Source organism: Canis lupus, chromosome 17 (genome assembly GCF_011100685.1).
Source record: "Canis lupus familiaris isolate Mischka breed German Shepherd chromosome 17, alternate assembly UU_Cfam_GSD_1.0, whole genome shotgun sequence".
In the NCBI taxonomy this organism is placed as follows: domain Eukaryota; kingdom Metazoa; phylum Chordata; class Mammalia; order Carnivora; family Canidae; genus Canis; species Canis lupus.
The window spans coordinates 62,335,732-62,357,814 of record NC_049238.1 but is presented as its reverse complement, the minus strand read 5'-3'; the positions used below and the strand labels follow the sequence as shown (position 1 = coordinate 62,357,814).

Here is a 22,083-nt window from a genome sequence, read left to right as displayed (position 1 = left end):
TCCTAACTTTTGTACTCTTTCCCCCTTTGAGTTCACAAAAAGTGAGGGAAAAAAGTATGTCAGTCACCTTAGAATTACATTTATTAGTCTGCATATTTCAATCTACAATGTACATTGATTCTCCCACTAGACTGTAAGCTTTTCTAGAACAGAGATAAACCTCCTATTACATCTGGGAACACAGAGCACAGTACACAGTAGGTACTCAACATGTTTGTCACACAAAATCTTTCAGTGTGAGGATTACACCATGACATAGGTTGATGGCTATGAGGATGCTGAGACAGAAATCTCAAACTGTGTGTCTCTGAAACACCACCTGTCAGCATCTTGGGAGGAAAGAGGGGCAGTATCCACCTGTGGAGACCTCAGTCTCTCCGGGGACCTCAGGGTTTGTAGCAGCCACAGCTCTGGCTGCACAGTGTTGTTGAGCTGAAGGGGAACAAGACAGAAGCAGGGGTGCAGCTTATGGGGGCCAGGAAGTATTTCCCAGCCCAAGCTAGAGGGGGAGAGCCTGAGCTTCCCAGCCACCTGAGTGCAGAAACCTGGACGGGAGAGAGCAGCTGTACCTGGTCCCCTCAGCACTCCTTCTCCTTGATGTGGTAGACTGTGCCACCACTGAGGCAGCGGGGCTTCTTGCAGTGAGCCCTCTGAGAGTGGCCAGGGCTCTTACCCCCGGGTTTTAGGGAACCAGAATCACGCCCTCGTGAACAGAGGTCACAGGCAGCCAGGGAGATGTTTGGGCACTGGGAAGGTGAGTATTTGGGAGCACTAGGGGGCTCCCAGGATTGCTGCTTCTGCTGTGACATCAGTGGGAAGCTGGAAGGAAAAAGAGCATTCAATTAAGTCAGGGCCTTCGATATGTTTCTTTCTCTCTGGGCTAGAGCTGTCAAGATAAAGCTGGCATTTACAATCTGCAAAATCCATCCTAGAAGGGACAGAAATGGACCTGAGTAGGTAACAGGAGACCCACTCACCAACAACCCAGCTAATAACTTACTCCTCTTCTTAAACAAAATACAGCTGCCTACTTTCCCAGACCAGGATCCACCATGGTCAAGTGTAAAGGAGAAACAAATCTCTGCTCTTTCTTCACTCAGTCTTACTTTGCCCCCAGATTCCTAAGTCTGGGTGTATCTTCTCTGTTTCTTCAGCCCTCTGGCTTTCTCCCATTTTAAATCATTTGAGATCTTTTGTGGGGACCACCTCCCTTCCCTTCTCCCTGCCACATAGCTCTCTTACCTGGCTTGTCTACTCCTGGGACAGAGGCAAGAGGAGAGATCAGGCTGGTCTTGGCAGCATCAGAGTGAGGGATATACAAGTGTCTCCCTACCCAGAGGTAGCCTCACCCTAGAGGAGGATGTGTGGACAAATCATTCCAGGACTCTGGAGGCCTTTTATACATCCGCCAGTGAAGCCTTCAAGCTACACATTATTGGAGGGCAGCTGTGAGTGGACTATTTATACTGATGTTTCACAATCCCCAGGGCTGAATTCCTCAGGGTCATGCAACAGGATGTGAGCCAAAGGGAATCCTGTGTGAATGAGCGACCAGAGGCTGTGGCCTTCAGAGTGGCCTGAATGGGGTGTGTGCACTGGCGAAGTCTAGATGATATCTCTGGGGACCTGAAAGGGATATGATTACTGTGGAGGTCTCTCTAGGTTTGGTAGGGAAAGACCAAGTTCAATGCTACCCAACTCTAATGAAGACCCTTCTTGCACACTACCACCCTTCATCCATGCCTTCTATCACTCAGCTTAAGGCCACCACCTCCATGGTAATTTGCTTGGTCCATCAGGCCACATCCAAGTCCTCCCTCCTCCGAATGTCAGAGGCACCTCTCACAGCCTTTCTAGCTGCTCGTGACCAAGGTGACCTACATATTTGTCTTATCACCTTTATTACACAGTTCCTTCATGATAGGACCTTGTCTTTATCACTTCTAAATTCCTAGGACCTGATACAGTCCCTAACATAAAGAAGATACTCATTAATATTTGTAGAATGGAATAATCTTTGTGCCATTAAAATAGATTTCTCATTTTGTGAGAATAAAAAATAAGAAAAAAAAAACCTGACTCATTTTTGTTTTGTGGCTCAAATCCCAGCCTCTTGCATTTACCATCCATACCTAAAGTCTTCTGGGAACACCCTTTCATAAATAGTACAGAGAAATTGGTGGGCAGACTGCACCTTACAGAGCAGGCTAAGAAGTGTGGAGAATAAAACATTCGTAAACCCTGCTACCTGTTAATGTAAAGGGGAATTGTTTATGTAATTATTGAGAAAATCTAAGGAAAAGCTTTCCACAGAGTGAAAAATGTTCATTTATCTTTTATGAAAATTGATATCAGCACATGTGGGCTGTGCTTAGGGTGGGAAAACTCTCATTGGAATATAGTCCCTCACTTCTAGAGGCATCTGTCTCAGAACCACAGCCTACATGCCAGCAGAGTGAAAAGGTCTGTTAAACTCCTGATGGTAGGGACAATGTCTTGCCTACCTCTGTGTTCTTGGTGCCTAACACACAGTAGGGACTCAGGAAACAAGTGAGTAAGTTAAATAGATGAGTAATTACAGGGATATTCTGATTATAGGGGCTGTCCTTAAAGACTTGAAGTCATACATAGGACAAAGGTAGGCAAAGTTGGGGTGTGGGGGGGACAGATAAGGAACTAATCAGGATAGAGGGTGAGACAAGGCCAGAGGAGCAGCTGCTGGAGCAAACCCAGCAGGACAAGACTCTCAGGGCCTACCTGCTTCATCTGGGAAGGTCCCCGGGGGAAGTAGGCTTTGACATGTAGCTTGGTTGAAGGGAGGAGTCCGTTTAAGTGAAATAGAAGGTGGGAGATGGTATGAAGTCTTTCTCAGCCTGTTAGAACAGGATCCTCAGGAAAAAGCGCCTGAGTTATGGAGCCTCAGAGATCCAAGCCCTTTTCCCCTTACTTCCTTCTCCCACTTCTCTCTCCTCCTCCTCTCCTTTTCTCCTTGTCAGGCATCAGAAGGAGTCCTAACTGTTCCTCAGAAAGGTGTCACAGACACTAAGTCCTGAGAGGGTCTTATACCAGGGATTCCTTTTCCCCACTTGGATTCATACCACATAAGCCCATGCTCTGATACCTCATGCATCTCAAATGCATTTCCTTGAGGTTAACTAACAAACAACTGCCTAACCCTCACTGCCCCTACCCAAGGGCTAAGGGCTCTTCCTGAAGGGTCTTCTCTGGGTGAAGATCCCTGCTTTCTCTCCAGTTCCCCCAGACCACTCCTCATAATTCCTGCCCCCTAAAGTTTCAGATCCTAGTCATTTTCAGCATAACAAAGTTCATCATGGTTTTGGGCATTGACTGACCGGAATTAACACTTTCTGTGCAGGAGAGCAGAATTTAGCATTGCCTATTCCCTGAAGTGGGCCTACTTGAGGACCCTGAGTGGTCCACCCTCTTACTAGACCTCCAAGTTCAGTGATTTCCAGTTCAGGACCCCAGACATGTGCCTCCCTACAGTGCCACTCCATTTTTCTCTGGCTCAGGTGTCTACGGGCATGATTCTATAATTGGATATTTGCTAAGCACTTACTGTGTCCTGGGTACAGTAAGAGCCCCACCTCATTCTTTAGAGCTTTCACTCTAGAGATAATGCAGACACATTATACATTAATAGATAACACAAGACAGTAAGTGAAAGATAAGCAAACAGAGGCAGGTAAATTCTGGTTGTGGGTTGAAAATGGAACTAGCCAGGTTAAATGTACCAAATCAGAGTGATAATATTTTGAATGCTGTTGCTCTTGCTATTATTAGCATCTCATCCTAGTCTGGGGACCGGAGTCCATTCCTGAGAATTATCCACCCCTTCTCATTCCTAGTCCTAATATGTGACTGTTTCTCTGAGCAACAGATGTCTTCCTTCCTTCCTTCCTTCCTTCCTTCCTTCCTTCCTTCCTTCCCTCCATTCTTTCTTTGTTTCTGGATGTCTGTCTTTTTCTTTCTTTGTGCTGGTTCTTCTTTTGATAACATCCTTCCCCTCTTCTCTTTGCCTTTGAAAAATCTTCCAAGGACCAATCTAAATCCTATCTATGTCCTCTGTAATGGGTTCCCTGACAATGCCTGAACAAGAAAATCTTTTGGAGGTTTTACTGCTTGTCTTACATGTAATTTATTATTGTGCACATTTTAAAGTAAGATTATAAACATTTCAAGCATGAGGCGATGTCTCATATATGTCCTATCCTTTTTCAGTGTGTGCAGTAGTTCATTACACATATCAGTTATTAGGTATTCAAAAATCCCTGTCACCAATATTTACAAAAACAATTTACAGAATGCTTTCCATATGTTGTATCCTGAGTCAATTAATTTAAGATGTATGAAATTTGGGGATGAAGAATCTTTAAGTCTCAAAGAAAATCTAAACCAAACTGAACCAAAGACATTATAAGATGACTTACAGAATGACAATATGAAGAGCTACTTGGACACTCTCCTCAGCAAAACAACCATAACTGTTGACAATTATTTGAAAAGAAAAACATTTATAGTCCCTATAAATTATCCTAAGCACATACACCTAGCAAATAAAGAAACTTTTTTTCTTTTTGAGAGAGAGAGCAAGTGCACAAGCAGAGGGAGGAGCAGAAGGAGAGTGAGAGAGAGAATCCCAAGCAGACTCCATGCTCAGAACATGCAGGGCTTGATCTCACAATCCTGACATCATGACCTGAGCTGAAATCAAGAGTCGGACATTTAACTGACTGAGCTACCCAGGTGCCCCACAAATGAAGAATTTTTTATTCAAGGAAATCTACTAAGTTTCAGTAAAGCCAACATTTTGCTTTACATCTCCAGCTCTACATTGCAGAGGCTATACCCTAAGACAATGAGGCCAAGACATGGAAGCTCCCTTCTTCCACCCAGCTCCCACTGGAAAGGCAGGCAAAGATTCTACCTTGGGAACAAGGAGCCTAGAATACTGGGATCCTAATCACCTTTGCCCCAGCTCACTTGTAGGATAGAAAATCCATGATGGAGAGGCAATTTAAGAAGACTGGGGGGGGGGGGGCGCGGGGGCGGGGCAAGATGGCGGAAGAGTAGGGTCCTCAAGTCACCTGTCCCTACCAACTTACCTGGATAACTTTCAAATCATCCTGAAAACCTACAAATTCAGCCTGAGATTTAAAGAGAGAACAGCTGGGACGCTAGAGAGAGAAGAGTTTGCACTTCTAACAAGGTAGAAAGACAGATAAATAAATAAATAAATAAATAAATAAATAAATAAATAAGAATCAAGTGGGGGAGGGAGGCCCCTGGAGGAGCCGGACTAAAGCCGGGCAACAAGAGCCTCCAGTACAGGAAAGCCCAGTCCCGGAGAAGCAGGAACTTTAAAAATCTGCACCGGATTCTTCACCAAGGAAAGGCGCTGAGCAGGGAACTCGGGCAGGACCCCAGGAGGGGCAGTGGGGCCCCCAGGTTCCCGGAGTCCCTACCAGAGGAAGTGCACCCCGGGGGGGAGTGAACACACACCACGGGCCGAGCTCCCTAAAGGGCTGGAGTGCCACCCAGCGGGGCCCCAGGAGCAGCTCAGGCAGCGGCGCAGGCGGGGGCTCTGCGGGGAGGGGGCTGCATGCCCCCAGGAGCGAGATTCCAGTGGCACAGGCCTGGGATCTCAAGGCGCCCAGAGACACAGCCCAGGATTCGGTGCTCCCGCCAGGACAGGTGGAGGCAGGGAGGGCACAGGACAGCGAGGACGCTCCTGCCGCCAAGGCCCCCGAGCTGTGCAGATTGGCACCGCCTGCCCCTGGAGCATCCCGGCCAGCGCAGACTGGGAAACTGCGGTAGTTACTGTAGGAGCTGACTCCAGGGCTGGAGAGCTGGCCACTGCCACTGTTGTTGTTCCTCCGTGTGTCACCTTGTACCTGGGACAAAGCAGGGCTACCAGGGAGCAGGGGCTTCACAAGATAAACAGCTCCCACTGAGCTGCACACTTGGCAGGGGGGGGGAGCAGCTCCCCCAGATGCACACATGTGAGAATCAGCAATGCAGGCCCCTCCTCCAGAAGACCAGCTGGAAGGACATGGAAAGAGCAAGTTCTTGGCCGAGCAGTGATGGAAAGCTCCAGGGGAAGTCGAGGGATTTACAGCATATAGAAACAGAGGATACCGCTCCTTGGTTTTTTTGTTTGTTTGTTTTAGGGTTTTTGTTTTTGTTTTTTTCTTTTTTCTCTCTTTTCTTTTCTTCCTTTTTCCAGTACAAGTCATTTTTAGCCACTCTGCACTGAGCAAAATGACTAGAAAGAAGAACTCACCACAAAAGAAAGAATCAAAAACAGTTCTCTCTGCCACAGAATTACAGAATTTGCATTACAATTTGATGTCAGAAAGCCAACTCAGAAGCACAATTATAAAACTACTGGTAGCTCTGGAAAAAAGCATAAAGGATCAAGAGACTTCATGACTGCAGAATTTAGATCTAATCAAGCCAAAATTAAAATTTAATTAAATGAGATGCAGTCCAAACTGGAGGTCCTAACGACGAGGGTAAATAGGGCAGAAGAAAGAGTGAGTGACATTGAAGACAAGTTGATGGCAAGGAAGGATGCTGAGGAAAAAAGAGAAAAACAATTACAAGGCCTTGAGGAAAGCTTCAAGGAAATAAATGACAGCCTCAGAAGGAAAAATCTACATTTAATTGGGGTTCCAGAGGGCACTGAAAGGAATAGAGGACCAGAAAATGTATTTGACAAATCATAGCTGAGAACTTCCCTAATTTGATGAGTGAAACAGGCATTCAGGACTGGGAGATAGAGAGATCCCCCCCCCCCAAAATCAATAAAAAACGTTCAATACCTTGACATTTAATAGTGAAACTTGCAAATTCCAAAGAGAAAGAGAAAATCCTTAAAGCAGCAAGAGAAAAGAGATCCCTAACTTATATGGGGGGAAATATTAGATTAACAGCAGACCTCTCCACAGAAACCTGGCAGGCCAGAAAAGGTCCTAAATGAGAAGAGCATGCAGCCAAGAATACTTTATCCAGCAAAGCTCTCATTCAGAATAGAAGGAGAGATAAAGAGCTTCCAAGATAGGCAGAAACTGAAAGATTATGTGACCACCAAACCAGCTATGCAAGAAATATTAAAGGGGACTGTATAAAAGAAAGAAGACACCCAAAGAAATAATCCACAAGAACAGAACCTGAATAGGTATCATGATGACACTAAATTCATATCTTTCAATAGTAACTCTGAACATGAATGAGCTTAATGATCCCGTCAAAAGACTCAGGGTTTCAGACTGGATAAAAGAGCAAGACCCATCTATATGCTGTCTACAAGAGACTCATTTTAGATGTAAGTACACCTAGAGCCTGAAAATAAAAGGTTGGAGAACCATTTACCATTCAAATGGTCCTCAAAAGAAAGCAGGGGTACTTATCCTCATGTCAGATAAATTAAAGTTTATCCCAAAGACTGTGGTAAGAGATGAAGATGGACACTATATCATACTTAAAGGATCTATCCAACAAGAGGACCTAACAACCATGAATATTTATGCCCTGAATGTGGGAGCTGCCAAGTATATCAATCAATTAATAACCGAAGTTAAGACATACTTAGATAATAATACACTTATACAGGGAGACATCAACACAGCACTTTCTGCAAATGACAGATATTCTAAGCACAACATCTCCAAAGAAATAAGAGCTTTAAATGATACACTGGACCAGATGGATTTCACAGATATTTACAGAACTTTACATCCAAACGCAACTGAATACACATTCTTCTCAAGTGCACATGGAACTTTCTCCAGAATAGACCACATACTGGGTCACAAATCAGGTCTCAACCAATACCAAAAGATAGGGATTCTCCTGCATATTTTCAGACCATAATGCTTTGAAACTAGACCTCAATCACAAGAAGAAATTTGGAAGAAACTCAAACACTTTGAGGTTAAAGACCATCCTGTTAAAAGATGAAAGGGTCAACCAGGAAATTAAGGAAGAATTAAAAAGATTCATGGAAACTAATGAGAGTGAAGATACAAACCATTCAAAATCTTTGGGATACAGCAAAAGCAGTCCTGAGATGGAAATACATAGCAATACAAGTATTCCTCAAAAAACTGGAATATACTCAAATACACAAGGTAACCTTGCACCTAAAGGAACTGGAGAAAAACAGCAAATAAAACCTACACCAAACAGAAGGAGAGAGTTAATAAAGATCTGAGCAGAACTCAATGAAATAGAGACCAGAAGAACTGTAGAACAGATCAACAAAACCAGGAGTTGGTTCTTTGAAAGAATTAATAAGATAGATAAACCATTAGCCAGCCTTATTAAAAAGAAATAAGACTCAAATTAGTAAAATCACGAATGAAAAAGGAGAGATCACTACCAACACCAAGGAAATACAAACGACTTTAAAAGCATATTGTGAGCAGCTAAATGCTAATAAATTTGGCAATCTAGAAGAAATGGACACATTTCTGGAAAACCACAAAATACCAAAACTGTAACAGGAAGAAATAGAAAACCTGAAAAGGCACTAACCAGGGAAGAAATTGAAGCACTCTTCAAAAACCTCCCAAAACACAAAAGTCCAGGGCCAGATGGCTTCCCAGGGGAATTCTATCGAACGTTGAAAGAAGAAACCATGCCTATTCTACTAAATCTGTTTGGAAAGATAGAAGGGGATAGAATACTTCCAAACTCTTTCTATGAGGCCAGCATCACCTTAATTCCAAAACCAGACAAAGACCCCACCAAGAAGGACAATTATAGACCAATATCCCCGATGAACACAGATGCAAAAATTCTCAACAAGATACTAGCCAATAGGATCCAACAGTACATGAAGAAGATTATTCACCATGATCAAGTGGGATTTATCCCCAGGGTGATAGACTGGTTCAACACTCATAAAGCAAACAACGTGATAGATCATGTCAACAAGAGTAAAAACAAGAACCATAGAATCCTCTCAATATATGCAGAGAAAGCAGTTGACAAAATACAGCATCCATTCCTGATCAAAACTCTTCAGAGTGTAGGGATAGAGGGAACATTCCTCAGCATCTTAAAAGCCATCTACGAAAAGCCCACAGTAACATTCTCAATGGGGAAGCACTGGGAGCCTTTCCCCTAAGATCAGGAACATGACAGGGATGTCTACTCTCACCACTGCTATTCAACATAGTACTAGAAGTCCTAGCCTCAGCAGTCAGGCAACAAAAAGAAATAAAAGGCATTCAAATTGGCAAAGAAGAAGTCAAATTCTCCCTCTTTGCAGATGACATGATACTGTACATAGAAAACCCAAAAGACTCCACCCCAAGATTGCTAGAACTCATACAGCAATTTGGCAGTGTGGCAGGATACAAAATCAATGCCCAGAAATCAGTGGCATTTTTGTAGCAATGAGACTGAAGAAACAGAAATTAAGGAGTCTATCCCATTTTCAATTGGATTCAAAAGCATAAGATACCTGGGAATAAACCTAACCAAAGAGGTAAAGGATCTATACCCTAAAAACTACAGAACACTTTTGAAATAAATGGAGGAAGACACAAAGAGATGGAAAAATATTCCATGCTCATGGATTGGCAGAATTAATATTGTGAAAATGTCAATGTTACCCAGGGCAATTTATACATTTAATGCAATCCCTATCAAAATACCATGGACTTTCTTCAGAGAGTTGGAACAAATCATCTTAAGATTTGTGTGGGATCAGAAGAGACCCCAAATAGCCAGGGGAATATTAAAAAAGAAAAACCACAGCTGGGGGCATCACAATGCCAGATTTCAGGTTGTACTACAAAGCTGTGATCATCAAGACAGTGTGGTACTGGCACAAAAACAGACACATAGATCAATGGAATAGAACAGAGAACCCAGAAATGGGCCCCGAACTCTATGGTCAACTAATATTTGACAAAGCAGGAAAGAATATCCACTGGAAAAATGACAGTCTCTTCAATAATTGGTGCTGGGAAAATTGGACATCCACACGCAAAAGAATGAAACTAGACCACTCTCTTGCACCATACACAAAGATAAACTAAAAATAGATGAAAGATCTAAATGTGAGACAAGATTCCATCAAAATCCTAGAGGAGACAGAGGCAACACCCTTTTTGAACTTGGCCACAGTAACTTCTTGCAAGGTACATCTATGAAGGCAAGGGAAACAAAAGCAAAAATGAATTATTGGAACTTACTCAAGATAAAAAGCTTTTGCACAGCAAATAAACAGTCAACAAAACTAGAAGACAACCTACAGAATGGGAGAAGATATTTGCAAATGCCATATCAGGTAAAGGGATAGTATCCAATTTTTATAAAGAATTTATTAAACTCAACAGCCAAGAAACTAGCAATCCAATCAAGAAATGGGCACAAGACATGAACAGAAATTTCACAGAGGAAGACATAGACATGGCCAACAAACACATGAGAAAATGCTGTGCATCACTTGCCTCAGGGAAATACAAATCAAAATCACAATGAGATACCACCTCACACCAGTGAGAATGGTGAAAAGTAAATGTTGGAGAGGATGTGGAGAAAGGGGGAACCCTCTTGCACTGTTGGTGGGAATGTGAACTGGTGCAGCCACTCTGGAAAACTGTGTGGAGGCTCCTCAAAGAGTTAAAAATAGATCTACCCTACGACCCAGCAATTTCACTCTTGGGGATTTACCTCAAAGATACAGATGCAATGAAACTCCGGAACACCTGCACCCCGATGTTTCTAGCAGCAATGTCCACAATAGCCAAACTGTGGAAGGAGCCTCGGTGCCCATCGAAAGATGAATGGATAAAGAAGATGTGGTCTATGTATACAATGGAATATTACTCACCATTAGAACCGACAAATCCCCACCATTTGCTTCAATGTGGATGGAATTGGAGAGTCTTATGCTGAATGAAGTAAGTCAATCAGAAAAGGACAAACATTATATGGTCTCATTCATTCAGGGAATATAAAATGTAGTGAAAGGGAATAAAGGGGAAAAGGAGATAAAATGACTGGGAAATATCAGAAAGGGAGACAGAACATGAGAGACACCTAACTCTGGGAATCCAACAAGGGGAGAGGAAGGGTGGTGGGCAGGGGGATGGGGTGACTGGGTGATGGCACTGAGGGGGGCATGATGGGATGAGCACTGGTGTTATGCTATATGTTGGCAAATTGAACTCAAATAAAAAAAAATAAGAAGATTAGAAGTGGTCAGCCCAGTGAACAGCCTGCTTATACAGCAAGGTAGTCACTCCAAGAGAACCAGACAACTGTCCCCACCCCCAGCTCCAGAGCAATGGCTCAAGATTGTGATGAGAGGAAGGGACAGGCCAAAAGAGGAGAGGACTCTGAGGTTCTCATCAAAGGAACTGTCTTTATTCAGAACAGAGTTTGCAGAAGTTCAGACCTAAAAACACTCTAGAAAATAAGGGAAATATTATTGGCAAGCAACTAATAAGAGGCTGCTGATTCATGACAATGATATACTGAACCAGAGCACCTGTCAGCTAGTTTACCAGAGAGAACCAAGGAAAGTGAGGGCTAAGTAGAGCCCACCTGCATTCAGAACAACTTCAGACTCCCTCAGAAACTAACCCTGTAATGGGGCCTCGACTTAATTGGATCTGATCAATAAAGAGAATTGAGAGTTCAGAAATAAACCCATCAATATTTGGTCAGTAGGTTCTAGACAATGTGTCAAGATATTTATTTCCCTGAGGAAACAATAATCTTTTCAACAAATAGTTCTGGGAAAGCTGTATATCCACATTTAAAGAATGAAGTTGTCCCCTACCTACAACAGTTAGGAAAGAACTCAGATCAAAACCTAACTGAGGGACTAAAAATATAAAATTCTGACAAGAAAATATGTGAGAAAATCTTCATGCCTTTGTGGGAAAGCACAACCTCTGCTTTCATGGAAATTAGTCTGAAGTAGGTATTTATAGCACTGGGCCTAAGAAGGCATCCGGTGTCAGAGAGAAGAGCAAAACCTTGACCTGATCCCAACTACAATAGCACATTCTTGGAGATATAAGATCCTCTTGTCTGAGAATTCCTCCTTAGAAAACCTAATGGTGAGCAGCCCAGGTGGCTCAGCGGTTTAGCGCTGCCTTCAGCCCAGGGTGTGATCCTGGAGACCCGGGATCAAGTCCCACGTTGGGCTCCCTGCATGGAGCCTGCTTCTCCCTCTGCCTGTGTCTCTGCCTCTTTCTCTGTGTGTGTATCTCTCATGAATAAATAAATAAAATCTTTAAAAAAAGAAAAGAAAACCTAATGGTCCTGTGTCACTTTGGCCAACAACCAATTCCATACTTGTTGGTATGATAGTTGACTTTCTGGAAGGGAGCCCCAATACATGTAATGTTTGAGCTCTCCTGTTACTGACACCAAGGGAATATACAGACTTCTAGCTTCCTGAATAGCCAAGGAGCAGACATGCTGAGGATCAGCAATATGGATGACTCTTCATGGGACTTTGAATCTTGAATGACTAACTAAAGACATAGGAGCATCTAGAGGTCATATTAATCACAGCAGTCATGATGGGTTTCTACTGTCTGTTCCACCAGACAGTTGTGTTTTTACATGAATTAAAATATAAATTTAGGCTTTTGGCTGTTTATTCAGTTCATAGAAAGACTATCAAGGTATGTATTAAAAAATGAAAACTTGCAGTGCCTCAGTGACTCTATCAGTGAAGTATCCAACTTTTGATTTTGGCTCAATTCATGATCTCAGGGTCATGAAATTGAACCCCATGTCAGGCTCCACACTCAGCGTGGAGTCTGCTTGAGATTCTCTTGCTCCCTCTCCCTTTGCCCCTCCCACCCTCTCTCTCAAATAAATACATCTTTAAAAAAAAGAAATCTGGGCAGCCCCGGTGGCCCAGCCGTTTAGCGCCGCCTTCAGCCCTGAGTGTGTTCCTGGAGAGCCAGGATTGAGTTCCGTGTCGGGCTCCCTGTGTGGAGCTTGCTTCTCCCTCTGCCTGTGTCTCTGCCTCTCAATCTCTCCGTGTCCGTCATGAATAAAAAAATCAATCTTAAAAAAAAAAAGAAATCTTGCCATCTGCGAAAAAATGGATGGATCTGTTATGCTATGTGAAATAAGAGACAGAGAAAGATGAATACCTTATGATTTCAGTAATGTGTAGAATCTAAAAAACAAATAAAAACAGAAATAGACTCATAAATACAGAGAACAAACTAATGGTTGCTAGAGAGGAGGGCAGTGAGAGATAAGCAAAATAGGAAAAGGGGATTAAGAGGTACAAACATATTTATAGAGTAAATAAAACACAAGGATGAAAAGTACAGCATAGGAAAAATTTTTGATTAAAAAAATCAAGATTTTTTTTAATAAGACATAAAGATGAAATATTTGACCAGAGAAACTAACCTTAGGGCTCAGGTAGAGAAAAGGAAGAAGTGACTGATTTTTTTTTTTTAATTCCCTGATTCCTTTTTTGGAATGCCGAAAAATGCCTGATTTTTAATTTTTACAATCTTTGTTTTATGCTATATGGATGTTTTTAGTTAGAATTAACCAAGATTCCTGGGCTATTTGTAGAAAATTCACGAATAATTTTCTAAACAAATTTTTTAGCTGAAGGAGAAATTTGAGGGTGAGTTGTGACAGTGTCACAAAGGAGAAAGAGGAGGAGACCAATGAAGGGATGGAATATGCATTGCCCTGGTGACTTGGCTGGACCCCAGGGAAAGTCCAAGTTCCAGCAGAGCTACATAGGATTTGTCTGAGAAGTCATGGCATAGCCATTTTCTCTCACCTTGTCCCATCACCAACCATATGACTAGCACACATTTGATTTCCAAGAACTCCAGGAAGCAAGAGAATGGATAGCAACGGAAGAAAATACTGGGACACAAGTAGGCTAGGAACAAGTTGGAACAGGATGGTGAGCCGATTTCTTGTTTTATTGTTTCACTTTAGGAGCAGACAGCAAGGAGAGTAGCTGGGAGAGTCTGTGGTTTGGGGATCCCAGGCCAGATAACAACTGGTGTCAGAGGTCAGCAGGGGGAATATGGGAGAGGATTAGCCTTCTGAATCCCAGAGCAGAGGAACCCGCCAGCCCAGAGCTCAGAACCTTCACTGAGACAACTTAATCCCTTGGGCAGGCCCAGGAGGAGCAGGACCAAGAGGAAGGGTTTGGCCACTGGCTATCCCCAAGTATCTTCTTCTTGGCTCAGAGTCCACTTCAGCAGCAGCCTCCAGACGACTGACTGCTGCCCCCTCCACAGCAGCCCGAGCCCCCTGAGGGCTGGCTGCAGCAGCCTGAGCTCTGGTGTCTGTGGCGGTGGGACCTGTGTCGCCTGTGGTGGCTCAGGCAGCAGCCTCCACCCCCGGAGCTGGAGCCACAGCAGCCGCCACCCCCAGAGCTGGAGCCACAGCAGCCCCCAGAGCTGACACTGCAGCAGGAAGAGACTGGGGGGCACTTTGGGGGACACTTGGGGGGGCACTTGGGGGTGGGGCACTTGGGAGGGGGCTGGCACTGCTGCTGGTTCTGCTGGCAGGACATCTCAGTGGGCAGGGTCAGGACCTGAGGGAGAGTCACACAGTGAGTCAGATCCAGGATACACAAGTCTCCTTTGTTGTTTAACCATCATTTATTTTCCCTACATTTTTATAGCCTATTCAAGATAAATTATAGGAAAACTATCTCTAAAATAACGTGTCAATTGCTTTCACATTATCTCATTTGAACCTTAGGAGTTTTTCATAAAACAGATATGGTGACCTTCTCTGAACAAAGCAAGACACAGAGGACAGCCGTATCAACAAAGTTATCCAAAGTCAGTATCCTTCAAATAGAGGAGGCAAAATGTGCATTCATAAAGTGTGACTTGAGTCCATGCTCTGCGCCATTCCAAATTCTGAACATGTCCCCCTCTAGAAGTCAGGTTAGTGACAGTGCTGTTTACTAAGCAAGAAATAAGATTTCCCTTTTGGAGGAACTTTGCAGCTAGCTTTTCAATAGATACATATTCATATATCATATACTGTATATAATATCATATAAATAATATGTAACCATCTCACATAATTACATATAATATATACATACATATATGTATTTGGGTTAACCAGTTCATATGATGACCCTTGGCATGTATATATATATATTACATATATATATATATATACACATATATACACATATATATAAACAGGTTACCCAAATCATCCTATAAAGGTAGAAGTGAAGCCAGACCTGACTGTGGCAAGCTGGGTCATGCTAGGTACCCTCTACAGCCTCTTTTCTTTTCCACACATTTGCACCGTGAATTTCTATTCACTATTCACTATGCAACTTTGGGTCTTCTGGTGCAGAGGCCCAGACACCTCTTCTGAACTGCTAGTGACACCTGCTGGGGATAAGACCTATCTATGCATGTCTGGGTTTATGCTTCCTCTGTCCCACTATTTGAGACTCACTGTGACTCCCATAGAAGCTTTGGGGAAGGGACACAGTTGATTTCTCCAAAGTAACCTCTTCCTTCTGAAAGGAAGAATTGTTTAAGTTACCAAAAACCTGAGTAACTTTAAAAGACCAGAATTGATTTTATTTAGAGGACAATACACAAATCATCCTGCTGTCTCCTGTCTCTCGTCTCATAGCTCATTCCCTTTCATCAGAATTTCTGGTCTTTCTGTTCCTCTCCATCTCCTCTGCTCCCAAGGCTCTGTCCTGCTTGCCCCCTGCTGTCATCTGAGCTCCCTCTGTGGAAGGTGCTACTGTTGGTCCTGGGGGACACTTACCGGTGTACAAGGTTATCAGCACCTCGAAAGAAGAGTGCATGGAGGTGCTCTGACCCAAAGCCCTTTTATCCTGGCCTTGGGCTCTGCCCCCAGCCTGTGAGACAGGACCTGGGCATAAGGACACCGCCTCCCACCACCCACATGGTCTTATGACAGGTGGTGACTGGCATCTCCCTGCCTCTTCCATGGGGCCCAGGGCTGCTGTTCCCAGCAAGGATTAAGACTGCTTAGAAATGGGGCAGGGGGTAAATTCCTACCATCATCTGTCACCTTATTATCCTTAGTGATTTCTGCCTCTCACACTCTCTCCTGGAGCTTGGTCCCCCAAACCTTCCCCTTCTCCCTCCTGCAGTGTTAATTCATTAGCTCTAGGCTCTTGGATTGAACAATGAAAACAGATGCTTCCAAGATTTCTCATATGCGTTTCAGTCACTTTGCCATTGGGAGTGAGTATACGTGTGCATGCATACACACGTGTCTATGTCTGTATATGTTTCCTTTTTTAAAGATTTTATTTATTTATTTATTTATTTATTTATTTATTTATTTATTTATGAGAGACACAGAGAGAGAAGCAGAGACATAAGCAGAAGGAGAACCACCTTCATATAGGGAGCCAATGTGGGACTCAATTCGGGACCGCGGGATCATGCCCTGAGCCAAAGGCAGGTGCTCAACCACTGAGCCACCCAAGCATCCCTAAAAATCACTTTACCTCTTCAAATCAACTCGAGCTTGGAAAAATTTAGGAGTTGGGTTTGGGGCTCTGGAGTCAGACATCTGGGGTATAAATTCCAGCTCTGATGCTATTTATATAACTTAGGGCAAATCTTTTAACCTCTATGTCCCAGTCTCCTCATCTACGAAACGGTGACTTTAATAACCTCTATTTCATGAGTTTTCTAGAAGTATTAAATGAGATAAAACACATGAAGCTCATAGAACTTTGCTTTGCACATTTTATGCACACCAAAAAACATTATCATCATTTTCCTTAATCACCTTCTATATGCATGCTGTGGTGATCAATTTATTTTTTCTTTTTTTGTCAAGTGCAAAGCCAACATTTGCATAAGACTTCAGAGTTTGCAGATAGTTTTTCCATATGACTTAGGCCATCAGCATAAGACCTGGAACATGCTGGAACATGCAGGCACATGTGAATACCTCACCCTGCAGAAGTCTGGCTCTATGTTGCCTTAGAAGTGACTCTTGTCTTCCTGCTCACATTGTTAAAAGGCTTACATATAAGGGAGCAGTCAGGATGTCAGTTCCCTGGCTCACATAGTTAAGTCTTACTCAGGAGCTGAGTACTGATTCTTAAGGTAATTGAGGGTTCATATAGCCCACGCCTCTAGTGATGTGATACCCAAATCATCCATCAATCTGATTAAGATCTGGGTGAGAAGTTGACAGTTTGTTTGGAACTTCATAAGGACTTGTCTATTTTCCTTGACTATGTGATGTCAATGACTGATATTCAATTTAATAAGAGAAAAATTTATTAAGCAGATGATTGACATTTAGGTCTTCTCTTATCAGGGATTGAGTGTGAGATCTATGGTGGAAATAGAAGATAAATTTAAAGTAATGCATTATGTTTCACATTAGAAATTATAGAAATAACTGTGACCATTTATTTTCTAATTTATTTTGACTATCTATAATCCAGTAGCTGCTTAATAAATTATTAAAAGTGTTCAATTCTTCTAGAATCACCTTGAGCTTCATACTGCCTTATTTTACTTGTATGCTCCTGAACCAGCACCCAGTACACTCATGAATTATTTTTTCACCCATCTAATTCTTTTTGTAATACACATTATTAAACAATAATCTTAAAGTAGTAAAGGTAGTTGATTATTTCTTATGCCTGGTGACCCTTAAAACCATGATATAAAAGGAAAATCTGATGTTTATCCACTTCCAAATAAAACATGAATAGTTTTATTTGGAAAAGAGCAACATGTAAACAGATTTAAAAGGGAAATGACAACTTGAGAATAAAATTACAACACATTTCTGTGAATAGATTAAAATAGTTGATACACAACTATGTTTTACAAATAAATAAGGAGAAAATCTCAATGTAAATAACAGACCAAAGTGATAAATAGGCAATACAAAATGCTACATTTATATATGACCCATAAATATTGGGAAAAACTAGGGAAAAAGACATTTTTCCTATCAAATACATGCATTCATATCAAATAGGCAAAGATTTAAAAGTTTTATAAACTGATTGTAGATGTGAGAGGAAAAAGGTGATGTGGATAGAATGTAAATAGGTGTTAGGGGTTATCTTTTACCTTTCTTAAGGGCAAATTATTGGTCCATTCATTCAGATAATATTTCTTAAAAGATTTATTTATTTATTTATTTATTTATTTATTTATTTATTTATTCATGACAGACAGTGAGAGAGAGAAGCAGAAACATAGGCTGAGGGAGAAGCAGGCTCCCTGCAAGGAGCCTGATGTGGGTCGAAGGCAGATGATCAAAACATAGAATGTACATACATTTTGGCCAGGCAATTTCAATTTTAGGGCTTTTATTATCACAAAAAATGTGAATATTATCACAAAATGTGGATATTATTACAAAAATGTGAATATCTCAATACTCAAGGATGTTAACTATTATATTTATAATATGAGAATTTGGAAAAACCTCAATACCTATAATAGATTGTAATATGAGCATGCAAAGAAATATATAGTGATTGAAATTATTTTGTGGTTCTATACTTATTCATGAAAAGTATTTCTTAACTGAAGCTGTTATATTATAGAACACATACATTATACCATGACAATAAGAAATATAATTTAAAAGTAAAACTATAATAACAACAAAAACATGATATATCTAAGAACAGATGTTCAAAAGATGTGTAGGTAGGGAAAATTGGAAAACTCTATTGAAAGACATTAAAGCTGCCACAGCAAATGGAAAGAGATGCCATGAATTAAAGGTGACATTGTCTTAAAGATGTCAGTCTCTCCAACTCAATCTATGGATTCCTTGTAATTCCAATAAAATGACCACACGGATTTTAAAGAAACTTCATGAACCGATTCTATGACTAACATAAAACATCAAAAGGCCAAGAATAGACAAGATACCCATGAAGGAGAACAAAACATGAGAACTTGCTTCACAAAATAACAAGCAATACAAAGCAGTTGAAATGCAGACTGTGGGCTATTGGTGAAAGAATGATATCACAGGGTGTTGTAACTAAAAATTAACTTACACATATAATAATACTTGAACCATGTCACAGGCAGGATTACAGAATTGTGAGGTAAAGATAAGCAATTCAAAAAATGGTGCTGTGCCAACTGTTTATCCATCTGGGCAATAAATTAATTTCATGCTCCTCACACCATATATGCAAAAGTCAGATTCCATAAATGGAAGACCTAAGGTGGAAAAAAAACATTAAACATTTTTGAAAAAATTCAAAAATTATTTTATAGAATAATTTTATAAACTTTTGGAAAGGGTTTCCTAAATAATACAAACAAGTGCATGTCAGAGACAAATACAATATAAACAGAAAAAAATAATATTTGGTTATACAAAACTCAAGTCTTATTTTATTAAATAATGTCAGAAAGAGTGAAAATCTAAAATACAGATTATAAGAAGATATGTGCAACACATAAAATTGACAACAAATTAGTATGTAAAGAACCTTACAAACCAATAAGAAGAAAGAAAAGAAAAAAATGAGCAAGACACAAAGGTTGATTCCCAGGAGGGAAAAAATAAATAACCAGTAATTATGAAAAAACTTTCCAAATTTGAGAGGAATCAGAGATAAGCAAGAAAAAGCCACAATGGTACACAATTCTACATCCATCAAATTAGCAAGAATCTAAAATCAGCAGTATTTATTATTGGCACCAGTGTGGAAAGACAGAAATTCCCATAACCTCTGATGAGAATATGCATCTGCACGACCTCAAAGAGCAATTTGGTAATATCTATTCAGGCTGAAAACCCACCAATTCCACTCCTAATTATACACACTGAATACAAAAAAAAAAAAAAAAAAAAACAAGCATGTGTGAGAATGTTCAAAAAATAGGATTATTTACAGAGCACAAACCAGAAGCCAGGTAAATACCCAACTTCAGGTGAATGCATAAGTGAAGTGTGAGTACTGTTACATTAGAATATTATATAATAGGGAAAATAAATGAAATTTGATAGAGTCAGCTATATCGATATAGATGTGTAACAAAGATATGGGATATGTTTTCACATTTAGAAAGTAAAGAATATGTTTTAATCAATGCCTAAAATAAACTATAAATAAAGTATAGTTTAGTTAAACACAAATAAATTATATTTAAGTGAAAGTTATACTTTTTAAACTTAATTATAAATAAATTATAAGTTAAAGATAAATAAATACAGGAAGGAAGAATTAAAAACACAGAATAGTGAGCATCTCTGGGTAGAAGAGATATACAAGAGGATGATTTTAGTTTTCTTTTTTTTAAGACTTTATTTATTTATTCATGAGAGACACAGAGAGAAAGAGAGGTAGAGACACAGGCAAGGCAGAGGGCTCCCAAGCAGAGAGCCCAACATGGGACTCGATTCCAGGTCTCTAGGATCACGCCCTAGGCCGAAGGCAGGCACTAAACCGCTGAGCCACCCAGGCTGCCCTTGGTTATCTTTATGTTTTATTTTTTAATTTTATTGGAGGATATATACACATTGTTCATTATGCTGTTATATTTAGCATTATCTGTAACAAATATTTTATTTAAAAAATTATATACAAGTAAAATTTTATACATACATATATAATATTAGTTCCTCATACTCCACATATGTTAAAATTTCAAAAAATTGCTTTCGTATTTTGTTTGTCTTACAAAAATATCTTATTTCATATGTATGTATTTATATATACTTTTCTTTATAATTTCTTTAATTGTGTTTATCCCAAGAATATTTTTTTCTACCCTGAAATAAAATAAACATTTGGCTATAGATACTTTTCCCTTTATTACTTAATTTTCCCCCCAAATATTTAACTAGTCCCATGGAACTCATCTTGGCATATGATGCTAAATGAGGATTTATATTTTCTTCTCAATTAAGCAAATCCCCTAGCTCTGGATATTGAACAACCATCTTTTATTTTTTGATTGGCACCTGCTTTATCAATTTTAAATCCTTGTATGAATTCTATTATATGCAGTTATCTGATTTGCACCAATCTCAAGGTTTGGGTTTAATTGTGTGAAAGTCACAGGCAGAGAGCTTAAGTACTTTGTCTGGGACCTGTGATGGGTGGGGAAGATAATCTGAGTACTGGGAGACAAAAGGAATAAGGAATTTCCTAGGATTAGGACCTCAGGACCCTGTTCTCTTAATTCTTCCTCAGGGAGGAACCAGCTAGATGTCTCCCTTACTTGGGGGATAGAAAGCAGGACCCAAGTCTTGCACAGAAAATGGTGAGGAAATGAGACCAGCTGTGTCACCTAAGCAGTTTCCTCTGCAGGTGTGGGTTAAATGATGTACTACAGCTTTCTGTGACCAAACATCCAACACAGTGGAAAGAACAACTAGTCAGCCACTTCATCCCTTGTCTAAGAGAATATTCTGGAACTAAGTGTGCCCTTGGTGAGATCTACTACAGGAGAGGCATCACTCACATCCTAGATAAAGGGAAGACACTAAAATGCCCAGGAGAGGAGAAGTCAGAGACTTGAATCTGCTAACTAGTTACATCCAATATCAGGAGAAAACTGCACCCCCATGTGAGACTGTGCCCTTTACCTCAGTGGCCATGCAGTGGTCAGCAGTGCTTTTGGAAGACTAGAGGAAACAACAAATGTCAGACAGGAAATGGGGAGGATCAGTCTCCCTTTCTCTGCTGTGGTCAGCAAGTCCAAGGACTAACAAATGTGTCATTACATCCAGTCTGGCATTTATATTCTTTCTCACACTGGATATTCTAATTTCTTTTTAAAAATATTGTATTTATTTATTTATGAGACACAGAAAGAGAGGCAGAGACACAGGCAGAGGGAGAAGCAGGCTCCATGCAGGAAGCCTGATGTGGGACTCAATCCCGGGACTCCGGGATCACGCCCTGAGCAGAAGGCAGACACTCAACAGCTGAGCCACCCAGGGGCCCTTGGATATTCTAATTTCTGAACTGAAACTGGGTTTGTGCTTCAAAATGACAAATTAAATTGCTTTTCTTTACTTGGTAAGAACTGTAAAGTCAGTAGGCCTTTTCAG

At 40.9% G+C, this 22,083-nt stretch overlaps 2 protein-coding genes across 2 annotated transcripts; both read right to left on the bottom strand.

The window, feature by feature from the left end:
- Nucleotides 1–267: 267 nt before the first annotated feature.
- LCE6A (late cornified envelope 6A) lies at nucleotides 268–1,420 on the bottom strand. The gene is given in 3 exon segments (XM_038562419.1): nucleotides 268–432; nucleotides 570–819; nucleotides 1,243–1,420. Coding segments are annotated over 2 exon segments (405 nt in total). The 5' UTR covers nucleotides 810–819; nucleotides 1,243–1,420.
- Nucleotides 1,421–13,932: 12,512 nt separating this feature from the next.
- Nucleotides 13,933–15,827, bottom strand: LOC100685511 (late cornified envelope protein 1A). The gene is made up of 3 exons (XM_038560623.1): nucleotides 15,808–15,827; nucleotides 15,484–15,547; nucleotides 13,933–14,587 (listed from the first exon to the last, which is right to left on the bottom strand). The coding sequence occupies exons 2-3, from the start codon at nucleotides 15,493–15,495 to the stop codon at nucleotides 14,246–14,248; spliced, it is 354 nt and encodes a 117-aa protein (XP_038416551.1). The 5' UTR covers nucleotides 15,496–15,547; nucleotides 15,808–15,827; the 3' UTR covers nucleotides 13,933–14,245.
- Nucleotides 15,828–22,083: the final 6,256 nt, after the last annotated feature.